Genomic DNA, 25,598 nt, shown 5'->3' with positions numbered 1-25,598 from the left:
ACTGTGGGTCGTACACATATATCGAACTGGAGCTTACCATGTTGTCTAAGCGTTTTTGCGTAGGTTGCTTCTCTAGGGTACGGTGCTGCAAGTAATCTTGGACGTACAACTGATATCCCTTCATTAGTCTCCTCGCCACTACCGAAATAGTGCTCCTATTTGTCGGGATGTATTACAAAATAGTGGACCCTTTCATACCCAGTCAGGTATTCAACGTCGAGTCGATGTCAGTGTCTTTTTTTGCCTTGCATGGATCACATCGCTAACAGTCACTATTTTGACTCCAGGGGTGGAATAGTGAGCCTTCCTGTGTCATCATACCTCTCAACCTATCTAATTGCAAATATGAATCCCAAGATTTTGAGCGTGGTACGCTTTACATTATCACATTCGTTGACATACCCAGCTGAGTCTCAAACATAGTCTCTCATGGCTTTCATCGCACAACTGTATGTGAATGCGGCAGCTCGAACCCTTATCCGGACTATTCACGGATAGTTTTCGGGTAGCTTCTTCGCATCCCGGATATGGATCGGTGCGATGACTCGAACAATATAACACTCAACGACTAACAGAAGTGTTACTCAGTTTCCAGTTCTCGCTGGCTATATGTTGGTCCAATTGTAAGTCGACGCTGCCGATTTCTTGCATAATCCTCATCGAATACAATAGGTCGTGCTTGCGCTTACCCAGTTCGGTGAGCGTTCAAACCCATTAGCTTTTCTTCCTACTGATCCCCTTGCAAAATGCAATGAAGGCGTCGCATTAGGTGTGTGCCAACCATAAACTCGCGAGACACGCTGACATGCGCCGGATGCACACAAGCTCAAGTGATAACAGAGTTCGTTCGAAACTACACGACTTAATATGCCTCTAAGCTATTTGACAGGACTAAGCTGGACGGTATAACTCTGTTTTGGTCCAGTGTGGTTCGTAGATCAACTATCAGATATATGATGCTTCAGATCGTCTCATTGACAATACGCTCGCAGAAACACATGAGTGTACAAGCCGGAGCGACGGCTTTAGCCGACATACTCTGCAGCATCGGGTTATGTCGCACGCTCCAAAGTTCGCGTTCAGGCATAAGCAGGTAAAGCAACCAATCACCCCGCGCCCGACATGAGTAGTTGAACATGCTGTAACAGGACGGATGCCGTAGCGGGGAAGTTGATAAAGTACTCCATTCACCGGGCGATCGCTACAAGGTCAATTACCCGTCGCTTTATCTCGAGTACACTTATATTTATATTTATATATGCCTGGTTCAGCACAGCTGCTGTGTTAACCGTTGTGCTGGTGAGCATCCTAGAGCTACGTGCCGATCATCCTTTGTGACCTTGCTCTGTCCTGTAGCTGGTTTCAATCTCACAAATCACTTCATTGTATGTGTTCTTTCTAGTTTGATATCTTGTTGCTCACTATCGTCGCAGTATGATCCCCCTTCTTGTCAGCGGCCAACGTGAGTTTCTACGCAGAATAACAACTCAACCAAGGCTGACACCATCTGTAGTTTATGTTATATCCGTGGTCAGCATGTACGTTAACGATACTCCAGGTCTTGCATGAATTCTAACTAACAATATTCACAGGTTGCTGAACCGGAGCAAACTCCGGGACTTACTTCACGACAATCGTTCAGACCATTGTCCAACCCTGCCGTTATCCTCTTGAATTACTTCAAATAAGATTAGATTTGATCCTTTTTTGCTTGATTATAGATCAGATCATTTGTGAGTCGTCTTCGGGCGTTCGAATTGGTACTCCCGACTCCCATCATAACGATTCAATTGCTGAGGTTGACGCTTCCCTGATAATGTGCTTCGGAATCAACATCACATCAAGAAATGATTTGAAACGATGGTCACTCCATGATGGAGCTCAACTGCGACCACAATTTATCAGATCTTATTGGAACAAACTCTCACCCGCTCATAGTCGATGCAACGAGTTCATGAATTATCAACTCTCATCAAAAGTTGCTGACCATCATTCTGATGGTTGTATGACATGGGGAAACGATCAAGCGCGTTGATAAACCAACAACGGCGAGTTGACGGGCTGACGGCGAGAGATCCCCAGCGCTACGCTTTCCTCCCGCCCTACTGCTTGATAGGTCCTTCATTTGTGCTTAGGATAATGTGTACAAAACAACCATATCATTGATGGTGCATCTTCAACGTACAACGTTCAGCTAGGTCTGACTCATTCAACGTGTAACATCTTGTGAATACGGTGTATTACTCAAAATGGCTCCTGAAAGCCCCTAAGAGCTGACGGCACCCTGGGCGTCTAAACTCTTTTGGCAGTTGCTCCTCAACCACTCACTCACCTACCAGACTCTTTCGTGCTCCCAGTCTTCCGTATACCAGAATCTTATAGAACGTGTCCGCACGAATACTAGCGGTATTCCAGATAACGGAATGTCCGCGGTTTATATTGTCTGCACGATGAGCCAATTATCTAGTGGATGATACTTGCTGCTTCTGCGGATGAATACATCCATTCGCTCATGGAGCCTGCTTCGTCAAGTGGTTTTGGGCGTAAAGAGTTGCGGATATACTACATTCAAATACATGGTGAGAATGAAGAAGAACATGCTGTCCGTTGCTGATCATTGTTGATCATATCTCTGTTTCAACGTAGACACAGGCGTCCCACGGCAGGACTTCTCCATGATCGGTTACTCCTTGCACGTAGAATCTTACCAGTCGGGCACTTTCCCCCTGGGCAGCGATTGGCAAATTATTGGTGTCTACGGGGAACGTATCCCTTTTCCCGTCCCACCCCGACGTTCCTATCCATTTCGCCGACTCTGGTGACGCGAAGTTATTACCACCAGTCTGGGTGGGCTCTTGCACGTAGATGTTGAAATACAAAAACGAGGGCTTCCAGGCCTTCGCAGGCTCAAAGTTCCACACCGGAATCGGAACGTCGGGAGATAAAGGCAGAGATATATTTTCAGTCGCGAATGAAACGGCGACCTCCCATGAGAGCTGGCCAGCCTTGCTTGTGGAAGCAGGCAATGGCTTATAATCAGCCCAAAGGACTTGAGGCACTTTGGCTGCTGTTGGGGGCCGGAAGGGATACACTGTCATCTCACCGATGAGGAGAGAGAACTGGGAGGCTCGTGAAGGATTGTCTGTCGCGATGGAAATCGTGAGGCCCACACTGGCCAGGTCGTCATGAACGAAACTTGGGAGCTCCTCAGAGCTTATGCGAGCGGAGAGACGTATCCATCCGCCGGCAAGTTCTACGGGGCTCATATCGTCGGGGGTAATCTGCACGCTTCTATCGCCCCCGCGGATGAGTTGGCAGGATAAACATGCGTCCAGCTCGAGACCGTCGCTTTCTTCTATCTTGTAGATTGCTACAAGCTGGTAGACGGCTCCGGGCGTAATGCTCAGTGACTGGATAGGCACCGAAGCTTGACGGAAAAAGGCGTCGTCAGCGTCGCTTGCATGAGTCGACACGATGAGTCGAAGGGAAGATCCCCCGTTCCAAGCATCTTCCATGCACAGCTCAGCGAGTGCCGTTGGGGCCCCGTTCCAATTATCTTGCTCGCACAACTCAGGTGTTTCTGAGTCTCGTTCGTTGTGTCCCTCGTCTTCCCAGACAAACTCAGGCTTCGGCCAAACCATGTCGCCGATCGAGCACTGCTTGTCGATATCTGTCCAGCCTGTCGGTTGACTAGATTTCTTCTCCCCGTTGACGAACCATGCTCGACCAACACCGGGGCTAAAGGTTGTGTGGAATGCTAGTTTCGCCGGATTCGGGGGAGCCTTTCGGGTAAAGAAGTTACTCAGAGGGACGAACGGGCCGTGAAGACATTCGTCTTCCCCTTGACGGCGGGGGGCCTCAGGTACTTTGACCTCTTCCTCGCCCGGTGGCCCGACCCATAACGTGCGTTCGTAGGCCCACCAATGCTCCCAGGTGAACCCGGGCTTGTCTTGTTCAGTTTCCCAAGTCCATGCCTGTCCGAAGAGGGCAACGCTGAGGCCCAGCGATTCAGGCGCGATGTGCTCTATGGCACGGTAGCATCCCAATCCGCCTCCTCCGTGGCTTCCCCGTCCCCACACATCAACACCCATGTATACGTCATTCAGTGACTTCTTCTTTGGGAGATTGGAACCGGCGTCGTTCGCGAGTATCAATGGGTCGAGGGTCGTAAAGAATGATGCCGTATCAGTTGGGTAATCACGCCTCCACTGTAGGCCACTGATATTAGATGGAATGGAGACGAATTGAAAATTAAATCACCGTGTAGTTTGTGAAGAAACCAGTAGATGGGAGGAAGAAGGGCAGGTTGTACGCGTTCAAGCGATCTTGCCAGGCCAGTTGCCCAGTAATCACAACACTGTCGTACCTGAATCTGGTACGTTAGAAATATTGTTGGGAGACGACGATTATATGTGCGAACCATATAAGCTCGGCATGTTCCCCTAGTCTGGCCTTGAGTTCCATACGCAGGAGACCAATCCATGCGGTTAATGCCCGTGTCTGCTCGAACCCACCCTGCAGTGGACACTCAAAGTTGAGCAAATATCCGTCGAATCCACGACTTTTGGCGAGATCGGCGAGGAGGCGAGCATAATGAGGGGAGACGGGTAACGAGGTTGGCTGGTCACCCGCAGACTTTGTCTTCGAAGCAGGGAGGCGGCCTACCAAGAGCTTTAGGCAGTCGGCTGCGCCTCCGCCTTCAAATATACTGGACGCTAGTCAGAATAACCGGCGGAATAATATGTCTACTAATCAGACATACATAGTTCCTAGCATCTTCACTCCCTGGCGATGTGCTGCGTTGATCCAACCAGGGGGAGGGGTAGATATCCTGTGGTGTGCGAAGCTACCCTACTTGTCAATACTGCTCGGTAATTCGGTGCGAGCCGAGATTACTATATGAAATCATCGCATCGTGACCAGAAATTAAACGTGTACGACGATGCAAACGGCGTTTCTGTGTAGCCACCCTGGATGTACATTCAGGATTAAATCGAGAGAAGCAGATCTTTAATCGACCTTGTAATCGTGGCATATCTACCCACTAAATCAGCCAAGACATCTAATCTATTCGGTTAGAAATGGCAGTACCAGAAGCTTTCCTTGACTACTAGACTGATATTCTGGGTGTGGTGACCGGGCAATATAAGGTAGTGTAGCATCGTCGTTTCCGGATGATGTATTATACAATTTATACCAATCATCGAGCTCAGCCAGCGACCTGAAGTAAAGGTCACTTCTCTGTCGCGTGAGCCGTTCGATTTGTGGCATTGCGATTGGTACGCAGTAGGTCCGAAATTTAGGTAGGCGATGTGGGGAGGAAGAAGGTGTCTAGCCTTGCCTGGTCCAGCGCTGTGAAGTGGTGTATATTTTAGCGCCCGCGACGCGACGCGCGCTTGAGGACGAGTTGATATTTGTTGTTCGACTCAGAGCTCGAATTTCGGTAATTTCACAACTTCCTTAGTCCTACACATTTGCGCCTGTGATGGCTGAGCCACCGACGACAGTAGACGCGACCGAAAATCCCGAGAACCATCCGGGAGATGCGACCCAGCCTTCCGACGAAATTCTTGCAGCTCTGCACGCTGTGAACACGGAAACGCACGGGCCTACAGTCGAACAGCAACCCTCTCAGACTTCGCAAAATGAGCTACCGCCATCTGAATATGAACTCGTGAAGCAGCATCTCAAGGACAATCCGCAGGATAATGATCAGTGGCGAAGGCTCATTGACATTGCTGAAGAGAGCGAAGACGTGGAGAGAATCAAGGAAACATATGACCTGCTTCTCGAGCAGTTTCCTAACAATGTGCGTGTTTTTTTATCCGTATGGTCACGAACAAGGAATCCTGACGGCGTATCCAGTCTTCAGCCCAATTATCATACCTTCAGCATTTCTCGACTGACCCCCAATACTCGCAGACGCTGTTCACACGTTTCTTGTGGTCATCGCCGTCGGTAGATCTTTGGACTTTCTACCTGACATATGTTAGGTGAGTTGCTCTTCTTTTCATTTGTGGGCACGTTCTCAGACATTTACACCAGACGCGTCAATGTGGGGCCCGCGGCGCGTGGCGTTATCCAAAAGTCATATGAGTTCGCCCTCGCGCACATCGGACACGACAAGGACAGCGGGTCTATTTGGAGTGACTACATTGAGTTCCTCAAGGCTGGAGAGACCTCTTCAACATGGGAAGAACAGCAAAAAATGGATGCTCTCCGCAAAGTGTACCACCGCGCAGTACAGATCCCACTGGACAACGTTGAGAGATTGTGGCAAGACCTCGAAGCATTCGAAATTAGCCTGAACCGTATCACAGCCAAGAAATTCATGGCGGATCTGTCGCCTAGCCACATGCAAGCTCGAACCGTCTTGAGACAACTGCAGAAGCACCTCGGGCCTTTGTTCCCACCTCTTGCGCCCTCCTCCCGCCGTCCGTTGTACTTGCCTTCGCCCCCCTCGTTCTCACCCCCAGACCGCGCCCTCGTAGGCGCCTGGAAAGCATACCTTAAATGGGAAGAAAGCAACCCGCTGGAGATCGAAGAAAAGGACAAGGCGTCTTTGATCACTCGTATCCAGTCTGTGTATCGTAAAGCGGTCATACGAATGCGATACTATTCGGAAATATGGTTCATGGCATATAGTTGGACCGCATCGGTCGGTAAAGACGATGAGGCTCTCTCGATACTCAAAGCCGGCCTCAAAGCCAATCCATCCAGGTAAAAAGTTTTTCCAATGCGTGTCGTTATCGTGTGATCCCGATTATGTTTAGTCCGCTCTTGAATTTCGCCTACGCAGAAGTCCTTGAAGCCAAGGGCGACGTCAAGGCAGTCCATGAGGTCTACGGCCAATTATTGACATTGCTGCAAAAGGCACTCGAAAGCCTTGAGGCTGCCAACAAGGTCCCGAACTCGCCGACTTCTCCCTCCGGCGACGCGCAAAACGCATCCACGGTTGGGAACGGCGTACCTGGATTGTCGGACGCCGGATTGAATTCGAATAACTCGTCTTTCTCCACCGATGACTCAAAACCCCCGAACGTGAAAGAAATGAACGAACGCCGGTCCGAATACGGGGTAGTATACATCATGTACATGCGATTCGCTCGCCGCGCGGAGGAAATTAAATCCGCGCGAGCTGTATTCCAACGGGCTCGCAAAGATCGCTGGGTGCCATGGGAAGTGTATGATGCATCAGGTAGGTCTACCCGTTCCGCCATGTTTGTCCCCCGCGCTTATTCTGTCAAGCTCTCATGGAATATCACTGTTCCCATCAAACGGACGTGTCCCTGCGGATCTATGAAAAAGGCTTGGAGCTCTTTGGCAGTGAAGTCGAATTCGTCCACAGATACCTGACTTTCTTGATATCAATCAATGACGATAATAGTGAGTTCTTGGTCAACTCCCAGTGTTTGAAGTGTAACTGATTCTACGTGGTAAGATGCGCGGGCCCTTTTTGAGAGAGTTATCGGCAACCTTCCGGCAGACAGAGCGAGACCGCTTTGGGAACGATGGGCGCGTTACGAGTATCAATACGGCGAACTTGAAGCCGTACAGAAGCTCGAGAAGCGTATCGCAGAAGTATATCCTAACGGTTCGGTCTTCATTTTTCTCTGACGACCTATTATTTACGTTCCTTCGCCCAACCCAGACCCCAGTATGAAGCGATTCGCCCAAAAGTACATGTATCATGGCGTCGATGTCATCGCTGTTCGGGACTTAGGCTTCTCTGTCTCTCGATCATCCAGCTCCGGTCAGCAGCAAACAGCGCGCACCGAGACCTCCTTCGCCACCCCCAACGTATCCACCAGCACCGCGAACATCAGCTCCCAACCATCTTCTGGATCTGGGCATAAACGCGCTTCTTCCCCTGACCACCGGAAAGGACGCGACGATGGACCTGGACGAGGAGGCGATTACGGCCCAGGGTCAAAGCGGCAACGCCCGATCTCGCCACCTCCGAGGGACAGGGATAGAGACGGTGGCGGCGGTAGGGATAGGTGGGATGGACCGCCACGGAGACGACACAGTCCTCCACCGGACAGAGATGTCAGGGGGCGTGACCGCGACCGTGAAGACGACAAGCCTTTACTGCCACATGTCATTCCGTGGTTCCTCGGTCAACTCCCTGCACCTTCCCATTTCGACGGTAAGTCGTGTAACTCTAGAGTAGCTGGATGCTCTGACGCACAACTTAATAAGGCCCCGTGTTCCGTACTGACGACTTGATCACTCTGTTCCGGAACGCCGTAATCCCTAGCACTGGACGCGCTCGCTCACCACCACCTGTGCCTCCACCAAGAGGAGGTGAGACTTCCTTGACATTCTTCTCTAGAATGTCTCGCTTATTATATCTCTATAGGCGGGCGTCCTCCTCCAGATTACAGCCCATACACTGGTCCCGGAGGAGGTCGCAGCGGCGGCAGGAGATATTGAGTAGGGCAAAGTTTAGCTTTCTGCGTAGTACCTATTTGAATTAAATATATTACTGATCGTTGCTGGAGCTGAAGATACCTCAAGCGTTTGGTGAAGGAGCAGTTTAATCGTACGCGCATGCGTTTCAGCACTAACAATAGGGTTCGTGCCAACTAAGATGGACTGTGGAAGTCTACATATCTCATTTGCTTGGGCTTGTACTCGTTCGATCGAGAGCATAGCAATGATTTCAGCGGTGGTTGCCATTCAGTTGCTGCATCTCCCTGCTGTGTGTTGATTCCAAATAGACATGGTACATTTTTTTGACGGGACTCAGACGTCGCCGTCACACTATCTACCAAAGGATTGCGACTTCCCAAATTTAGCGTCGCTTCGCCTTCATCTAAATAACCCGAACTCACCGTCGAGTGGACGGCATCGACTCGGGCCTCCGGCAGAATCCCCCCACTTGATGTTCGGATTACTCGACGACAGCTACCACGATTACGACGAGTCGGACTCATACATTCATACATTGTTGAGAAAATGGCGGGAAGCCTTCGACCAACGTTCGACACTGGGTAGATTTGCCCCCTTCATGTATCATCGCTGATTTACTCAGTGCTGCCTGGCACAGAACTCTACAACAAATCGCGAACAGTGGGCGTTGATATGGAGCTTTCCATCACGTGTCCTTGTAAATGTAACTCAGAGTCTTTGGATATAAAATGGAAGCGATATTGCGGTAAGGAGAAACGCCACCAGTGAGCTTGCAACTTCGCTTTTGAGCGTGTCAGACTGGGAGGGGGTGTTGGATGGCATGCTGCGGCTAGGGAAAAGCGAAGGTGTGATTCGTGAGAAGCGAGACGTGGGGCTGCAACATACCTCGTCCACCAACGCTGTTCGACATCAAGAACATACCTTGATTTCGTCAATGCTTGTTACTTATGTCGTCGAAGCGCGGGGTCATATATCAAATAAAACAATATTTGTATGACAAACGGTGTTGGAAGTGATGATGCAGCATGCCTGTCGATCGTTAGTTCGTACAGACAGCTGATCGCACGAAACCCTTCCGATAGCTTTAGGAAAGCCAACAACGATGAATACGAACTGGCAGCGCATGAACGATGAGTCCGTCGCGATTACGATTATTATTCGTCGAGGCTCGCCATTTCGTACTCGGACGGATTCGTCACCTCTTGACGACAACGAAGGCTCGTACTCCAAATCGTCGAATTTGGAGTCGGACGGCAAGTCCTCTGACATCAAGCACACATATTCCTTCCTAGATCGCGCACTCTCCCAGGGCACCCAGCGCATCGGCGCAGCCCTGCTAACCACCGCGCCCGTCTCCCGTGCGATGTCGATCATGTGCGTGGGTCCGGAGAGGTTCCAGTCGATGCGACGCAGCGCAGGGCACACGTCTGGCTGCGCCAGGGCCAGGGCCGCGTCGAGATGTGCTTGCGAACCGTGTGGGCGGTCGATCCGCTGCACTTGCAGAATTTCCAGCCGCTTGAGCTGCTTCAAAATCTTGAAGAGGGGGTCCTAGGAGCCGGCTGTGCAATGAGGGATAGCAGAGGGAGTGCACCACGGCTTACCCGGGCGAGAGGCGTGGTTAAGGCACCGTCGTTGTGGTTGATATTCAGCGACAGAGTCGTGAGCGTAGCCTTCGATGCGAGGGTCGTGTCGAAGAACGAGAGCCACGGCCACTGATGCTGTCGTCTACTCGAGTCCATGTTGCCGACGGAGATCATGATGGTGATGCGAAGGACGGCGAGGTTCGGGGGACAGTGGTAGGGGACAGGGGCGTTGGACCAGATAGCTGGCATCTGTTTGTTATGCGCGTCGAGCCAATCAGTGATCTTGAGCTCCAGTTGAGCGACGTCCCGAGAGTTCAGCGCGAGGAACATCCCGTCGAGCCGCACCATCCAGCAGAGAAGTGGCGCCGTATTGATATCCAGGCGCAGCGATGTTAGATTCAGAAACGATGACATTTGACTGTAGATTTCGATGGACGAAAGAGCGAAGTCGGAGTCCCACAGAGCCAGAGTGATATGCCTGACATCTCATCAACCTTTTGGCCAGTTAACGAGTTGGGACTTCTGACCTCGCGGCAGCCTTGATAAGGGGGCATCCCCTGAGCAGATGCGAGAGATGCTCTGCGGAAAATAGATCGAGGATGCGAATGCTTTTAAACAACGCTGGTACGACAGCATGGTAGATATTCCAGCAAGTCAGGGATAAATTGGAGCAATCAGTCGTCCTGAGGTAGAGAGAAACGAGATACAGCAGTTCGGGCGGCAGTTTGGAGAGCATAGCGGCGCTCGTCCAGTTTCAAGCTTGAACGTATTTCTCACAGTAATGTGACTAGCATCCTGCTGCCACCATCGCCAAACGAGGACGCTCCATGGGTGGTGAAGAAAAAATAGGATTGAAACGAAGAGTGGTAGAGTGATTCGAGTTAAGTAGATAATAAGCAGGCAAAATCGTCATCGAGCAGAGTCTGAATCGTGGGGTTTGATTAAACCTGAACGACGTGGTTCGTTGAAATTCATACGGCGATGGACCTGATTCAATATCCCAAAGTAAGCTATGCACATCGTATCCCAACAGCGCTATACGTATGATCCTGGCGGCGACGAAACGTACCACTGGCGTGACAGAAATCAGTCAGAACACCCCAGCGGAATCTGGCTTGAATGCTAACCAGAGGTATAGATGACTTGTGGCTTTCCACACAAGAAAGAACATCATGATTGGGCGCAGGCATAGAAGGTGACGGTGAGAATGGTCCATCAGTTGCCCCGGCTGACAGGGTTCCGGTGGTTTCGATCATTCGACACCGCCGGTACCATAGATACAAGGAAAGGGTTGTTGCTAAGAAAAGAAGCCCTCCAAGGACGCCACATAGGATTTCGGCGACAGAAGGTGTCGATTTATCGTGGACAACGTGCAACTCGGGTATCGTAGTATTTGCGGGTAGGTCGTTGGGCACTTCAACCACGAAGTAGTCGATCCAGACATTACTTCCTTGATCTACGCAAGTGCCGACGAGCGAATGGCTTCCATATGGAAGCGGTGGCGAGGAGTAGAATACTTGTTGATATCGGTGGTCGTCATTTTCGGAAGGGTTCCCATGGAAGAGGACGGGCGGACCACCGTCGAGGACATAGGAAGTGTTAGGAAGTGTGGCGATATCCTGGGTGCGCACGGACAAGGAGCCATAGACTTTAACAGACGTTCCTGTAGATGATAATTGGTGTTATTGGAGTGGAAATGCGCCAAGCAAGAAGCAATAGACTTAACCATTAAAATCAAACGTGAATTTCGCGTCTTTGGTCGTTGTATAGCTCACAGTTTGTAGATACTCGTTGTCGTTGCCAGGAAGGAAACTCCAACCAGCAGAGTATTGAATTTGACTGGTTTCCGCGCTGTCGATGATGAGGGTTTTCGATGGCATGTAGATAGAATGAGTACCCAGTAAATATGAGTGTACCTAGGAAAGCACAATGTTCTTATACCTTTCTGAAGTAACCATCATTGGTGCGGCGGTGGCATGTTCATAGGTGGGATGTTGATTATCACCAATCCATACGGTATCTAATTGATAGCGTAGTCAACGACTCCGGAAGAAGCTTCGCGCCTACGCGATTTACACATCTTCGCAGCGTGCTGATGCGAGTATACACGAAGGGGGCGGTATATGGAGACCAACTGCTGATAGCTCCGAAATTTGAATTTGAACGACCGGAAAAAGGTGCTAATAAACTGATTTGAGCTTGAGGATGTCTTTATCGAGGAGAATCGAGCAACTCAACATTCCTATCAATGATTACATCTAAGTTGCTGTGTTTTGCGATAACTTCGATGGGCAACTCCGCGGCGCCGGCTCCGCTGAGCTAGACGGGACGCCTTGCTATATAATTGAGGCCACCCCCTGCAAAGAGTAGAAACATCTCGGTAGCGTGCTAAACATGTCACCACGATTTCCAATGGTGGCCAAGATGACCGCAAATCGATTTAAAGCGAGGCAATATGCGTAGTGGCTAAGGCAGATTATAGCAGTTCGACAAAAGCCAACTAACCATCAAACCGAGACATCAGGGTCTATTGGAAACGGAGTCGAAGAATCAAGCGTGTTCGGTGCCCGCACCTCGGCAAATGTGGCGTCTCCGATACTGACGGGGTCGAAAGAGGTGAGCCAGTGTTTGAAACAACAATAGCTGATATCGACGCTTCACCGAGCCACAACAGATATTTACTGAGATAAACGGGGTGGCGTATGCTTTGTTCTCAGCATATTGAATAGCCGTGTGCCCATAAACCCCCCAGCGAGAGGCCAGAGTCGTCAGGAGCTCGCCCGTCACAGAGTTCCCTTCTTTCTCGGTAAATTGGTCAATACTAGTGATAATATCGGAGCAACGAACGAACTGACCAAGTTAGATGATCACGCTGCGCGATATGGATGTTTGAGCTGAGTTCTGCCATACATCACCAACCTGCTTCATGGAAGCGGCGACAGGAGCGAGAAGGGGAATGCATGTATGGAGTCCAGTGTGGGTGTAAAGTTATGAATTGGCTGTATTAATTGGTGAGGGATTGCTCAAGCCATGAGCCTTCAGAACTGAGAACAGAGCTCTTGCAGCCGGGGACCGCGCTACGCGGGCGGTCAAGGAAAAGAACGATAATGATACACTGGGGTGTAGGTACAAGGACCCGTAATTTGTCGAATAGATGAAAGATGGGGAAAACCGTCCTTGAGCAGCCTAGCCTGATGTTTGGGACAACGTGCAACAACGACGCCCCTCGACGCCCCTCCTGCGACTACCCCAGACTCAATCCCAGAAAATGAAAATCTCACATTACATTCAACAGCACTATGCGAATGATCCTAGTGGCGACGAAACGTACTGCTGCTGTGAAAGAAATCAGTTCGATTACGCCGGCAGAATTTGATCCAATGCTAACCTGAGGTACAGCTGACTTGTGGCTTTCGACACAAACAAAAGCATCGTGATTGCGTATGAAGGTTGAAGATGCTGACGAGGTTGGGGGAGGTTCATCAAGTGAATCGAGTAGTGATTTGGATTCAAGCGCCCTTCGATACTGGTACCACAGGTACAAGGACAGAGCAGTCATTATGAGAAGGAGCCCTCCGAGGACACCGCATAGAATGGCGGCGGCAGAAGGTGTCGATTTAGCGTGCAACGACTCGGATATGACGGTCTTTAGATGCAGATTGTTGGGCACTTCAACCACTAAGTAATCGATCCACACTTTACCCCCTTCGTCTACGCTAGTGCCGATGAGCGAATGGTTTCCATATGGAAGGGGCGGCGAGGAGTAGAACACTTGTTGATATCGGTGGTCGTCGTTCGCAGAAGGGTTGCCACGGAAGAGGACAGGAGAACCACCATCGAGGACGTAGGAAGTGTTGGGAAGTGTGGCAATATCGTTGTTGCGCACCGATAAGGAGCCATAGACTTTGATAGACGTTCCTGTAGAAAGCGGCTGGTGTTACTACAATCAGAATGTCAGCGATAAGCAATGGGCTTACCATTAAAATCGAACGTGAATTGCGCGCCTTTGGTCGTGGTATGGCTAACGGTGTGTAGGTACTCGTTGTCGTTTCCAGGAAGGAAACTCCAACCAGCAGAGTATCGAATTTGACTAGTTTCCGCACCATCGATAATGAGGGTTTTCGAAGTCATATAGATAGAATGGGTACCCAGCAGATACTGGGACCTTGAGGGTTACCCAGGTATTCTTATACCTTTCTACTTGATTCCTGATCATCATAGGTGCCGCTGCGGCAGTGGCGTGTGGATATAATAGGATGCTGAATATGGTTAATCTGTATGGTTTGTGATTGATAGCGTAGTCAACGAGTCCAGAAAAAGCCTCGCGCCTACGCGCATGCTGGAGCAGCGAGTGTGCATGGAGTCGGTACACCGACGCCAACTCTTGATGGCTTCGAAAATTGAATTCGAATGGTCGTAAAAACGGTACTAATAAACTCATCTGAGCTTTAGAATGTCCTATGGGAGAGAATCGAGCAACTCACCATCACTATCAATGATCACACCCAAGTTAGTCCGTTTCGCAATGACTTCGATGGGGCTGTGACTCCACGGCGCTACCGTCGATTTCTGGCATTGGTGTTCCATACGATTGTGGCCTGACCCCAGTTGAAACCTGGAAATGAAAACTCAGAACCCACGAAGATTAAAATAATTGCGTTGGTGCCGCCATGTCCCTGTCGCTGTGATACGGTGCGATGATCTGAATCAATTTCAATTAACAGCTTGCCAACCCCATTAGAGCACCATGATTTGCTGGAAACGGGGTCAAATTTGTTGGCAGAGGTGATCAATGCAGCATCAGCAAGAGATTCAGCACGCGAGTGTGGGTAGCATGGGGGAGATTTGAGGAAACGACGGTTCGAACGTTCATCCATAGTCGTCCTTATGGTATTATGTTCCCTCGCACTATCTTTGTGCAGTAACGTAGAGGACCTAAGGAGGGTCTGAGAGAAAACATATTAGAACTAGCGCTCCCACGACGGTTTGGCGCTGCGGCGGGGTGCGCACTGCGACGTGCCTTCTTGTCCGTGCCTCCGCTTTTCTGGGCTTGACCTCAAGAAAGCACTGCTAGGATACTATGTAGTAGTATGCCGCCAGCTATTTGAAGCTCTAGTGCCAAAGAGTGCTATAGCGCCGGCTTCAGAATTAGGCGGCTGGACATGCCGAACCCTGAGTGGGAAAAGTTCGCGCCGATTTGTCTCACGGCATCCCACGAACATCACCCCGAGAAATTTCGGGCTTGGCCTGCTCTTCCTTACCTCCGTCCACCACCACCACTTACTCAAAATGTTCGCTCGCACTGCTGCCCGCACGCTCGCCGCCCCCTCGTCCAGACTTTTCTCATCGTCTGCTTCAAGATTGACCAAAGTCGCTGTTTTGGGTGCTGGAGGAGGAATTGGACAACCTCTCTCGTTGCTGCTAAAGAGCGACCCACTGGTGACATCTCTGAGCTTGTACGACATTCGTGGTGCTCCTGGAGTCGCCGCGGATGTCAGCCACGTCGACACTGGAAGCGAGGTGCGGTTTATTTGTTCAGTCCAGTCAGAGAACGGATTGCTCAATCGGTTGGATTTCTAGGTTACCGGCTATGCTGCTGACCAGCTCGATCAGGCCCTGGAGGGTGTCGAGGTCGTTGTCATTCCCGCTGGTGTCCCAAGGAAGGTATGTCCTTCAATCCGCTGCTATAGTACTTGCGACTAACGCACTATTCATAGCCCGGAGTGAGTACATTCCGTTTCTCCACGTAGATGATCCGTTCTAATACCGCGAATGCGAAGATGACGCGTGACGACCTGTTCAACGTATGTTGCCTTTCCATCGTCTCGGCCATCACTCACCCACCGGCTAGACTAACGCCTCTATCGTCCGTGACCTTGCCGCTTCGGTAGCACGTGTATCCCCAGAAGCTCACATCCTCGTCATCTCCAACCCCGTCAACTCCACCGTCCCCATTGTCGCTGCTACTCTCGAGAAAGCCGGTGTCTTCAACCCAGCACGCGTCTTTGGTGTAACAACCCTTGATGTCGTCCGTGCGGCCCGTTTCCTTGCTGGTGTCTCCGGCGTTTCCCCCTCAGAAACGGTTGTTCCCGTCGTTGGAGGACATAGTGGACCGACGATTGTTCCCCTCCTCTCGCAAACCAAGTACGGAAAGAGCATCATCGGCGAAGTGTACGACAAGCTCGTCCACAGAATCCAATACGGTGGTGATGAGGTCGTCAAGGCTAAGGACGGCGCTGGAAGTGCTACCCTCTCCATGGCTTACGCTGGTGCCAAATTCGCCAACGCTCTTCTCCGTGGATTGAACGGCGAGAAGGGTGTTATCACCCCCACCTTCGTCAAGAGCCCCCTCTTCGCTGACCAAGGCATCGACTTCTTCTCTTCCCTGGTTGAACTCGGCGTAAGCTTCCTGATGTCATTAAGAACCTAGCGACCCTTGCTAACAACCGATTCTAGCCTAACGGTGTTGAGAAGATCCACCCCATTGGTGAACTCTCTGCTGAAGAGCAGAAGCTCCTTGAGGCTTGCTTGCCTGAGTTGAAGAAGAACATTGAGAAGGGCAAGGCTTTCGTCGCTTAGATTTTTCTTCGCATTGTAGAGCATTCGCATTCGATAAAATGGCATCGGACACACGCTAAACATCCTTGAAATATCTTGGAAATGCCGTGATTGACGTACTATGCAGGACAGCCAGACGCTCAGAATCCTAAAGCTGCAATTCTCGTCGGTTACATGTTGCGTACGTTGCGTAATCAAGCATTCTTCGAAGTCCTTCCATATTTCGAAAGTGATGATGTAGCCTTCTTTCATTCATGGCCTGTAATCAAGTACCTGTACGGCATACTCCGACGTCTCCATTGCATACAGCAAACGCGTTGCCATTCCGGTACGCCGTTGTCAAGCAAGGTAAGCTGTCCTGTTCACGAGCAGCACTTTCAATTTGCCGTACATTTTCCGTAGCTTGGAACTTCTTGGGCTGTTGTGGCGTAACACTGCCGCAGCGGATTTGCGCACTTTTAAGCTTTAAGCTTTAAGTCCGTCAACCAACTTGGTCGTAACGCCACCACCTTGGATCGACTGCATATAAGGCCGGGTGAGCGGAGGGACATCCTGCGTGGTGTTCAAATGGTTTGCTGAACTTATAACAGGCAAGGGTAGATCAAGAATTTGCTGAATGAAGGTGGTGGCTTGTTAGTACTTTGGTGATCAGAACGGTCTCCCAGGGCGGCCCAGATATGCAAGACTCAAGTACACCAGTACAGTACCGTCTAGATCCACACAGCAATCAGCTCGTAACGGAAGACGCAAACACATCCGTATCCCTCTGGCCTAGCCTATCCTACAACAACGATACCTATGAAGATGGTACGGTCATGATGGGTAACGGTTCTGCAATCACGGTGAACTCAAGATGTTTGCCGCCAACGGTGCTTGCTGGTAGCATCACAGACGCATTGGTCATGGTTGACGATATTTAGCGGATTCTATGTTGGAAGAAAGGCCGACAAAGAGAGGCAACATGGAGGTGGTGAATGCCAAATGAGTCCTAGTCCCTTGGACGATTTGTCATGCCGTACGCTTGCATTCTCTCGATTCGAGACGACACGGTCACTCCCAACGATCTCGCTTTGCCATCCATCGCAAGTCACTCATGGTCACTAAACACCATTTCATTCTTGTGCACCAGATAGACTGCGACGTGCGACGTATCAGAGCCTGCATTCGCAAGACCAGTGCTGGCTGCAACTCAAACACGCCGCTGTCGGCCAGATAAGCTCTGTTGCAAGGTTGTACGCAGCTAACGGCTGGTAGCGAAGCTAGTGGAGATTACTCATCGGATTCGAGCTTTGCGTGACATATTGCGTTTGTTCGGGAACTCCGGTAAATGTAGGGTTCTGTGACATGCCCCTGTGCTCCTGTCTAAGATGGTCGAAACCCGTACCTTTTTCTCTTCCTCTTTCTCTCCTATGTACACCTTTCGTTAGGTCAATGGTGAGTCATTTTCGCCCATCTTATCACAGATCTTGCACTTGACACTTACGTTACCCTGGGATTGTTTTTCTGATGACGATAAAATTTAACACGCCACTCCCCGACAACGTTGATGGGGCACACTGATCTATCAAAGCCATGATGAATACTAGATATCAAATTTCTCATTCCAGACTCCAGGCGCACAATATCCATTCGATGCTTGGGCTTGACCACCCAACGACCGCCTCATCAGTCTACATCATACAGTGACTTCTCCCCTTGCAGAATACCAAGCGCGTCGCTGCCAACCTGAATACCACACAGTTGAGCCTCGCCCAATATTCTAGCTAGGGACTAGAGTACCTTCAAATTCCAGTTGGGAGTGTCGTTGTGGTGATCGTATCCGGTTCAATGATGCTGGGACTTTGTGTCCAAGTGGTTGACGTCGTTCTTGCAACGAGGAAAGGTGGTTCGTCGACGATTTCTTGGAAGACTACTTCCGCCGTGAGCACCGGCGCTTCTTGCTAGTGGGTTTTCCGTGCTCAGCAATCAAGAAGGGTATCGCGTTCATCGTGAAGACTCACAGCCAGCGACATCGCAACGAAGATGGAAACAAAGGCGAGCGCGTTCAAGAACAACATAGTTGCGAATGGGAAGAGAACTGGGTACCTTTATCCAATAACAGCTACGTATCTATACTCAGACCGCGCAGGTTCTCGGAGCTTTCTCCTTTCCTCCAGGGTTCGTAAATATGAAACGGGGAGGCAATGCCGGCGTTGTAAACTCCCTGGAGCCTCGAGCCTCGAGGCTGACACTTAGGGTGACAGAGAAGTGACAGACAAGATACACCTGAATTCAATGATAGACGGCTAATTTGTCTCGTTCTCAGACGCGGACGACCATCGCCGGACAAATCGACATATTGATGGCTTGTGCAGGCTTACGCGCTGCCAAAAAAGTCGTACCGCTCACGCACAGGCTGTACAGCAGACTTATTCCTCCAAAACGGGCGCAAATGCTGAGCCATATAACTGCTTTCAACTACAGGTTTCGCAGGTACGCCGTCTCTACCGGAGGCACATTATCTGAATCAATTAGATTTTAGGAGATGAATTCCATGATGTTCGCCTCCGTTGCCTCCCTTAAGGATCTAGCCAGGGCTTAGAAGGATACATGTTCAGTCGAGCCCTGAACGCTTGAAACAGTATGGAAGGCTAGCTGAACCGTTAATTGGGTTCTACTTCTGATCGACATATAAAGCGCGTCGACACTCTGTTGAGTCTTAGTTGACCTTCGTTCTCGAGGCCTCGAAGACGACATGGCCCTATTTTTCCGTGCGCTAGCATGCCTAGTGGTCGTCGCTATAACAAATGCTTATGGCGCATCGGTCGGGAACAATGCAGACATATATATCGCCAACAAGGTATATTGCTGCGATTTAATACTCTTCTCACTTCAGCTCATGGTCGATTGTCTTGTAGGTTATCGCGCCCGACGGATTCGAAAGATCGTTAGCGTCACTTTACCTCGTTGTTTGGACTCTTGCTCATATATCTATCCAAGAGGTGTGCTTGCAGGCACGGCTGCCGGCGTCGATGTCACTGGGCCACTCATACGAGGATTCAAGGTGGCCTCTGCCAAGCTCCCTCGATATAAACCACTAATTACTATGGTTTGTAGGGGAACCGGTTCCGCCTCAATGTCATCAACCAATTATCAGACTCATCTATGCTGAAGACCACAAGCATTGTAAGCTTTATTCCCTTTGACCCCATCACTCGCTAACCGTTTCTAGCATTGGCATGGCTTCTTCCAAGAGGGGTCCTCATGGGCAGATGGTATTATCCTTCAGCTACCCGGGAAAATGGCTCCTTAACTCCTCATTAAATAGGTCCAGCGTTTGTTACACAGTGTCCCATCGCATCAGGTATGTCCTTCATACTACAGATTTGCAAGTTATAACATCGCATTGTATCTAGGGGACAGTTTTTTGTATGACTTTCGCGTTCCAGACCAAGCTGGTGAGCATCACAGTCTAGTGGTTCCTATTTATAGTTCGCGGTTTGATATTCCTTTCGCCAGGAACATTCTGTAAGTGCAGTATAGCTCCCGACTAGACCAATGATTACTGATCACCTTCTGTCAGGGTACCATGCCCATCTATCTACGCAATACTGCGACGGCCTCAGGGGTGCTTTCGTAGTTTATGACCTTTTAGACCCCCATAGATTGAGATACCTTGTGGATAATGGTGAGAAAGGAGTGTTTGAATGTGTATTCGGGCTAATCTAGGACGTGTAGATGATACAGTGATTACTTTAGCGGACTGGTAAGTCCTTGTCTTACTCAGTCGGTCATTTTTTCTCTAATAATGATAATCTACAGGGTAAGGATCTCAGGATATCTTCACGCACATGTCTTACGTGTTTTACAGTATCACACTGTCGCCCCTCAAGCAGGACTTGTTCCAGTCCCGGACAGCACCTTGATAAACGGCAGAGGCCGCTACGCTGGTGGACCTACTGTGCCATTGGCCTTGATTCGCGTTCTCTGGGGCATCAAGTATCGTTTCCGTCTCGTTTCTCTTTCTTGCGATCCCAACTACACGTTTTCTATCGACGGCCACAAGATGACCATTATCGAAGTGGACGGCGTCAATACAAAGCCCCTGGAAGTTGACAGCATCCAAATCTTCGCAGGTTTGTATTGTTCGATATGTCATATATTACTTATCTCTAACTCACGCGCGTTAAACCCTACCCTAAGGCCAACGATATTCGTTTGTTCTACATGCCAACCAGCGTATCGCAAACTACTGGATACGTGCAAATCCTAATTTAGGTACCAGAGGCTTTGAAGGAGGCCTCAACTCCGCTATTCTTCGTTATTATGGAGCACCCAACCAGGATCCGACAACGACGGAAGGAACTAGTACGAAGCCTCTTATTGAAACGAATCTTGTCCCCCTTCGTAATGCTGGCGCTCCCGGCGTCCCTGGTGTTGGCAATGCAGATGTCAACATCAACTTGGCTATGGCTTTCGATTTCCCATCACTTCAATTCACCATAAATGGTGCTCCGTGGACGTCCCCGACCAGCCCGGTGCTCCTTCAAATCATCAGCGGTGCATCCTCTGCCGCTGATCTCCTCCCTCCTGGATCCGTCTACGCGCTACCACGTAACAAAGTTGTCGAGCTCTCCATCCCTGCTTTGGCAGTCGGAGGCCCGGTGAGTTATCCAAACCATCGAGTACTTGGCAATGACTTGACAGGGATTGACGTGATACCAGCATCCTATCCACTTGCATGGCGTGAGTCGACAAACAAAACCTATAGCACTCCACTCATTTATCTGCAGCATGTTTTCGACGTGGTAAGAAGTGCAGGAAGCTCAACATATAACTACCGAAACCCTGTTCGACGCGATGTCGTTTCCACCGGAACGGGGAGCGATAATGTCACTATCCGTTTCAAAACAGATAATCCTGGGCCTTGGTAAGAACTCGTCAGTCTACTACCCTTGAGCCCTAATAACATAACCGCGTCTAAGGTTCCTTCACTGGTGAGTAATTCAAGTCTCAATGGGCAAGGCTATAGAATAACCAAAAAATTGCTAGCCACATCGATTGGCATCTAGAGATGTAAGTGCAAAGATTGTTTGAGGTGTACTGCCACTAATGCGGTCGGTCGACGCAGTGGCCTGGCCGTAGTTTTCGCGGAAGATACAGCCTCCACTGCAAGGCAGCGCCCTCCCCGTGAGTGAAATGTGTTGTTCTCCTTGGACTGCGGCCTCATATATTACAGAATCTTGGTCAGATCTCTGCCCAATATATGACAGTTTGACTGAAGAGCAGAAAGGCGGCATTGTTTAAGAGTAAAAGCAATGTAGACGAGACATATTAGTTAATGTTTATTAGTTTGCACTTTTCTACTTACTTTCACGCACAGAAATTCGAAGGACTTTGGTTGTTGTTTTGACGTCGTATCTCGAAGATGTGATGCACCAACTTACAGAGATGTAGGTGCTATGGAAAGCAGTCCGTGGATCCGTAATATTAAGGAAACCGAAACATATATAACATAAGACTACTTTTATACCGCCTCGGGGTACAAATCCTCCGCTGCCTTCTCCGCTTCCATATCAGCCTCTCCCAGTGGACCAGCAGGTGGGACGACGGGAGCCTTAGCTTCTACATGCGGCGGTTGAGCTGGAGGTGTTGGCTGTGGCTTAGGAACAGACGGTTCGAGATTTTCGATCTGTATTCCCGCCTGGGGATCTTCAGAGGTCTCCTTCCCAACTAAAGTCTTCTCCTTGGCAGCCTGAAGCATCTCTTCGGGACCTCCTATCACCTCAGGTTCTTTAGGTTTCGGTATCTCTACCGAGCTGATCTCTTTAGCTTCCTCTGGAACTTGAGGGGGTGGAGGTGGAAGGTGGTCGCTCTTAATGTCGGGAGGGGGTACGCCGAAGACATCGACACCAGGAGCCGCTTGACCGATTGCCACAGATGTATGGGGCTCCGCAACGACAGGCACATCGTTGACGACGACGGCTGCTCTCCCTCCAGGTTCACCGCCGATTGTTGATGCGGGTGCGGTGGACTTCTGAGGGGTGGCTGCGACTCTGCCAGCATACTGCGAGTACTGGAAATTTAATTAGTTTTTACTAGACCGCCTAACCGTTCAGTACTTACATCGTCCAGGAAGTCATTGCTAGAGGACATACGGATGTAAGTAAGACGCTAAGGGCGAACGGTTAGACAGGAACCCACCAAGAGAAATCCCAAGTCTTGAGCCATTTGGCATTGTTGCACTTGGCTTTAGTCCATGGGCTGCCGTACGCAAGAGGGCTGAGGTAAGAAAAGTTCCAGATGGCAATGATAATCAAGACGGCGGCGATCTGCAAGCGAACTCTCGGCCGTAAAGTCGAAGTGACCAAGTCGAATACACCGCAAAACAAAAGGATAGCGAAGTAGAGGGCGGGAAAATAATGGTGGAGGAAAAGCTGTCGGCCCATGAGGAAGAAGGGGAAGTAGTGGAGACCCCAACCCATGACGAGGAACCCACAAAGAGCATCATACTTCACGACTTTGGCTACAAATAGGTTAGCCTACTGTGCTTTATAGACGTATAGACGTAATGTATTCGCTTACTATTATCGAAGTCTCTGTATCCTCGCTTAGCACGTAGAATAAGGAATCCACGGACGGCGAAATAGGCAACAACCGCTAGAGTACTCGACCACCACACTGTCGGGTTACCGATTAGGTAAATTTGTCTGTGGTCTTTGACCCAGAAATTCTGCGCAGATTATCTAGCGGTGTAACAACGAATTGTGAGACGCGACTCACTATTCCTCTGCGCAATCTTGGCCACGAATCTGGACGAGAGTCGTACGTATGGCGGTCTGTCAACCCCGCGTTTGTAGTCCACATGACCTGCTGGAGTTCCCAGAATTTGGCAAGGAACCCAGGCTTCTTGTAGTTCACTTTCTGGGCGTTCGTTGGGACTGTAACGTCGACACGTTAAGCAAGCAACACAAAGCAGCGAAGAGATAACCACACGTACAATTTATATGGTTGCTCGTCTCGACAAACCACAGTGAGTTCTCCCTAACCGCGTTCTTGTTGCAGGTCACCTCTTGTTGGCCGAAGCCCCACTCAGGGAGCTTGACTTTATGCGAGAACAGGTAACACCCAGACAGAGCGTGCCTGAGCCGGAACACTGTTCGCAAAGCGCGGAGGCGCTTGAAAGATTCTGGATCCCGTTTGTCGCCGTGCTCGATCTCAACGAACCAATCATCGTTGGCATCGCCCATGAAGCCAGGCATACCGTACGCAGAGACTTCGTTTTGGAACTCGACATCGGAGACGGGTGGGCGAATTTCGTGGGAGTGGAGATGCTTCTCGGTTGAGATATGATTGAGCTTGACCCGTAGATTGGGGACGACGAATTGAAGAGGGAGAGCTTGCCAATTTGAAGGCTCTTCGCCGTCGTTCGTGGCGTTGATGATACGCCACACATTGTTATTATCCCGATGAGGATACAGCGTCACCTGTTGTTCTGGAAAGAAGTCAGTCAGGTGAAATCTCGAGATAGTCGGCATACTACAAAACTCACGTTTGCTCCCGCCTGGATATGTATGTGGGTGCGAATGTAAATATCCACCTTGCGTGTTCACGTGACGAATAGTGACTTCAGAGCCAAACGCGACATCTATCGCGACGTTAGCACTGGATGCGACATGGGACTTAACGGGGCGTACCGGCGAATGTATCGTCCATCTTACGCCCTCCAAGTGTATGTTGAAACTCGGCAGACATGAACCCATCGCCGTCACCGGAGTTCTCCAGGATGAGGAAATGTATCTGGAACATGAACATATAGAATGCAATCGGTATAACGATCAGGCAAATAGCCCTAGCAATAAAGTGTCGCATCCAGAGCCTTGGCGGGACTCTGAGATCCCCCAGAAGGAGCCAAAGTTGGTAGATAGTGCTGAAGCCAACCGTTGCGACAGTGAACAGGCCGACCCATTTACAACTCAAGACGGCGCCTAGGGACAGACCAGTTAGGATGAGCCATGCCCACCAGGACTCGGTGAAGGGTTCGTGTTTATCTTCGTTTGAGAAGCACGTCCAGAGAAATATTGTCAACGCGGTGAAGAAAATGAGGGGAGAGTCGAGTAGGATGTGCCGTGACTGCGTGACCATACCGTTTTCGAAGGTGATGAAGAGGGACGCAAGGAGTGCTGTCGTCGCCCTGCAATCGAGGGCTCGTAGCGTCAGATACGCCAAGGGGACAGTCGCAACGCCGAGGCATGCTGGGACCATTCGCATAGCTACGTAGGGAACATGTTCATACAGTCTTGGGCCACAGCATTAGATAGAATTTCGAGTCAAGAGTTGCGGCCACGTACTTTCCAATATCTTTGAAGTCGAACTGTCCGTCGAAACCGAAGACGAACGCAGCCAATGTAATGAGTAACTTCGCCAAGGGGGGATGGACGTCCACGAAATACTGGGTCTTGATGTACTTGCCAGCAAACTTACCAAAGTGTACCTCATCAAAGCTACGCCCCTCAGTGAGATTCTAGCAAAACAACTTGGCACTTACACCACACTATTCGGTTTCGAAAGCCTGAACAGTCGAACACCTGCTGCGACCAAAACAATCAAGAACAACAACTTCCATTCACCGCTTGTCACGTTCAAGCCACCTAAAGGATAGATTTTTGAGCGACCGGGCCCCAATCCTTGCGATGCAGCAAGCCTGCGCTCGTCAGCATCCATGTAATCTTGTCTGGCATGTGGAAGTCGAGGGGGAGGTTGAGTGAGTTTCGGAGGTGGTGAAGCGGGGCGGCGCGCTCGTACGGTGCCCGACATGGCTGTCGTATGGTTTGAAGGCAACCTGGCCTCTGAGGAGACAAAATTTGCTGGAGAAAGTCCGCGTCGACGTGTCAAGAATATGATGATGAACAGGAAACTACTGCGACTCTGTACCTGATTGGTGTACTGACCGTGAGTAAATTATAATGACCGTGGGATTTCATTCATTGACACCCTAACTTCAGAGTCAAACTTCACGTTAACGTCCATTTCGCCTCTCCCGAGTCCAGCACTCCGAACACG

General features: G+C 50.1%; 9 protein-coding genes across 9 annotated transcripts; 4 read left to right on the top strand and 5 right to left on the bottom strand.

Annotated features, from left to right (window-relative positions):
* Nucleotides 1-2,624: 2,624 nt before the first annotated feature.
* PC9H_005659 (uncharacterized protein) lies at nt 2,625-5,271 on the bottom strand (the record flags this gene model as incomplete). The annotated part of the gene is made up of 7 exons (XM_036775221.1): nt 2,625-4,208; nt 4,261-4,366; nt 4,421-4,708; nt 4,763-4,846; nt 4,897-4,970; nt 5,020-5,037; nt 5,092-5,271. 7 exons carry the CDS (start codon nt 5,269-5,271, stop codon nt 2,625-2,627), a joined length of 2,334 nt encoding a protein of 777 aa, XP_036633723.1.
* A 214-nt stretch (nt 5,272-5,485) lies between these two features.
* Nucleotides 5,486-7,617, top strand: RNA14_2 (mRNA 3'-end-processing protein rna14; the record flags this gene model as incomplete). The annotated part of the gene is made up of 6 exons (XM_036775220.1): nt 5,486-5,809; nt 5,866-5,993; nt 6,046-6,720; nt 6,774-7,198; nt 7,249-7,386; nt 7,442-7,617. The coding sequence occupies 6 exons, from the start codon at nt 5,486-5,488 to the stop codon at nt 7,615-7,617; spliced, it is 1,866 nt and encodes a 621-aa protein (XP_036633722.1).
* Nucleotides 7,618-7,659: 42 nt separating this feature from the next.
* Nucleotides 7,660-8,436, top strand: RNA14_1 (mRNA 3'-end-processing protein rna14; the record flags this gene model as incomplete). Its single annotated transcript, XM_036775219.1, has 3 exons — nt 7,660-8,149; nt 8,203-8,307; nt 8,363-8,436. The coding sequence occupies 3 exons, from the start codon at nt 7,660-7,662 to the stop codon at nt 8,434-8,436; spliced, it is 669 nt and encodes a 222-aa protein (XP_036633721.1).
* A 687-nt stretch (nt 8,437-9,123) lies between these two features.
* PC9H_005656 (uncharacterized protein) lies at nt 9,124-10,734 on the bottom strand (the record flags this gene model as incomplete). The annotated part of the gene is made up of 4 exons (XM_036775218.1): nt 9,124-9,213; nt 9,757-9,963; nt 10,017-10,476; nt 10,526-10,734. The coding sequence occupies 4 exons, from the start codon at nt 10,732-10,734 to the stop codon at nt 9,124-9,126; spliced, it is 966 nt and encodes a 321-aa protein (XP_036633720.1).
* A 299-nt stretch (nt 10,735-11,033) lies between these two features.
* On the bottom strand, nt 11,034-11,878 carry PC9H_005655 (uncharacterized protein; the record flags this gene model as incomplete). The annotated part of the gene is made up of 3 exons (XM_036775217.1): nt 11,034-11,069; nt 11,126-11,661; nt 11,725-11,878. 3 exons carry the CDS (start codon nt 11,876-11,878, stop codon nt 11,034-11,036), a joined length of 726 nt encoding a protein of 241 aa, XP_036633719.1.
* A 1,417-nt stretch (nt 11,879-13,295) lies between these two features.
* Nucleotides 13,296-14,129, bottom strand: PC9H_005654 (uncharacterized protein; the record flags this gene model as incomplete). Its single annotated transcript, XM_036775216.1, has 3 exons — nt 13,296-13,334; nt 13,387-13,916; nt 13,976-14,129. 3 exons carry the CDS (start codon nt 14,127-14,129, stop codon nt 13,296-13,298), a joined length of 723 nt encoding a protein of 240 aa, XP_036633718.1.
* A 1,158-nt stretch (nt 14,130-15,287) lies between these two features.
* Nucleotides 15,288-16,577, top strand: MDH1 (Malate dehydrogenase, cytoplasmic; the record flags this gene model as incomplete). Its single annotated transcript, XM_036775215.1, has 6 exons — nt 15,288-15,518; nt 15,579-15,662; nt 15,716-15,721; nt 15,779-15,802; nt 15,850-16,398; nt 16,455-16,577. 6 exons carry the CDS (start codon nt 15,288-15,290, stop codon nt 16,575-16,577), a joined length of 1,017 nt encoding a protein of 338 aa, XP_036633717.1.
* Nucleotides 16,578-19,290: 2,713 nt separating this feature from the next.
* LCC5_1 (laccase) lies at nt 19,291-21,842 on the top strand (the record flags this gene model as incomplete). The annotated part of the gene is made up of 18 exons (XM_036775214.1): nt 19,291-19,395; nt 19,454-19,482; nt 19,536-19,599; nt 19,653-19,721; nt 19,768-19,810; nt 19,864-19,899; nt 19,952-19,993; nt 20,055-20,063; nt 20,119-20,223; nt 20,274-20,301; nt 20,358-20,671; nt 20,739-21,199; nt 21,261-21,281; nt 21,329-21,465; nt 21,521-21,532; nt 21,588-21,611; nt 21,667-21,725; nt 21,775-21,842. The coding sequence occupies 18 exons, from the start codon at nt 19,291-19,293 to the stop codon at nt 21,840-21,842; spliced, it is 1,626 nt and encodes a 541-aa protein (XP_036633716.1).
* Nucleotides 21,843-22,062: 220 nt separating this feature from the next.
* On the bottom strand, nt 22,063-25,352 carry PC9H_005651 (uncharacterized protein; the record flags this gene model as incomplete). Its single annotated transcript, XM_036775213.1, has 10 exons — nt 22,063-22,611; nt 22,662-22,680; nt 22,740-23,061; nt 23,121-23,268; nt 23,319-23,476; nt 23,536-24,030; nt 24,088-24,183; nt 24,233-24,834; nt 24,887-25,039; nt 25,084-25,352. The coding sequence occupies 10 exons, from the start codon at nt 25,350-25,352 to the stop codon at nt 22,063-22,065; spliced, it is 2,811 nt and encodes a 936-aa protein (XP_036633715.1).
* Between the last annotated feature and the right edge of the window lie 246 nt (nt 25,353-25,598).

Source organism: Pleurotus ostreatus (assembly GCF_014466165.1).
Source record: "Pleurotus ostreatus strain PC9 chromosome Unknown scaffold_3, whole genome shotgun sequence".
Lineage (NCBI taxonomy): Eukaryota > Fungi > Basidiomycota > Agaricomycetes > Agaricales > Pleurotaceae > Pleurotus > Pleurotus ostreatus.
Note: the sequence above shows the minus strand (reverse complement) of the source record. Positions and strands in the feature narration are given on the sequence as shown.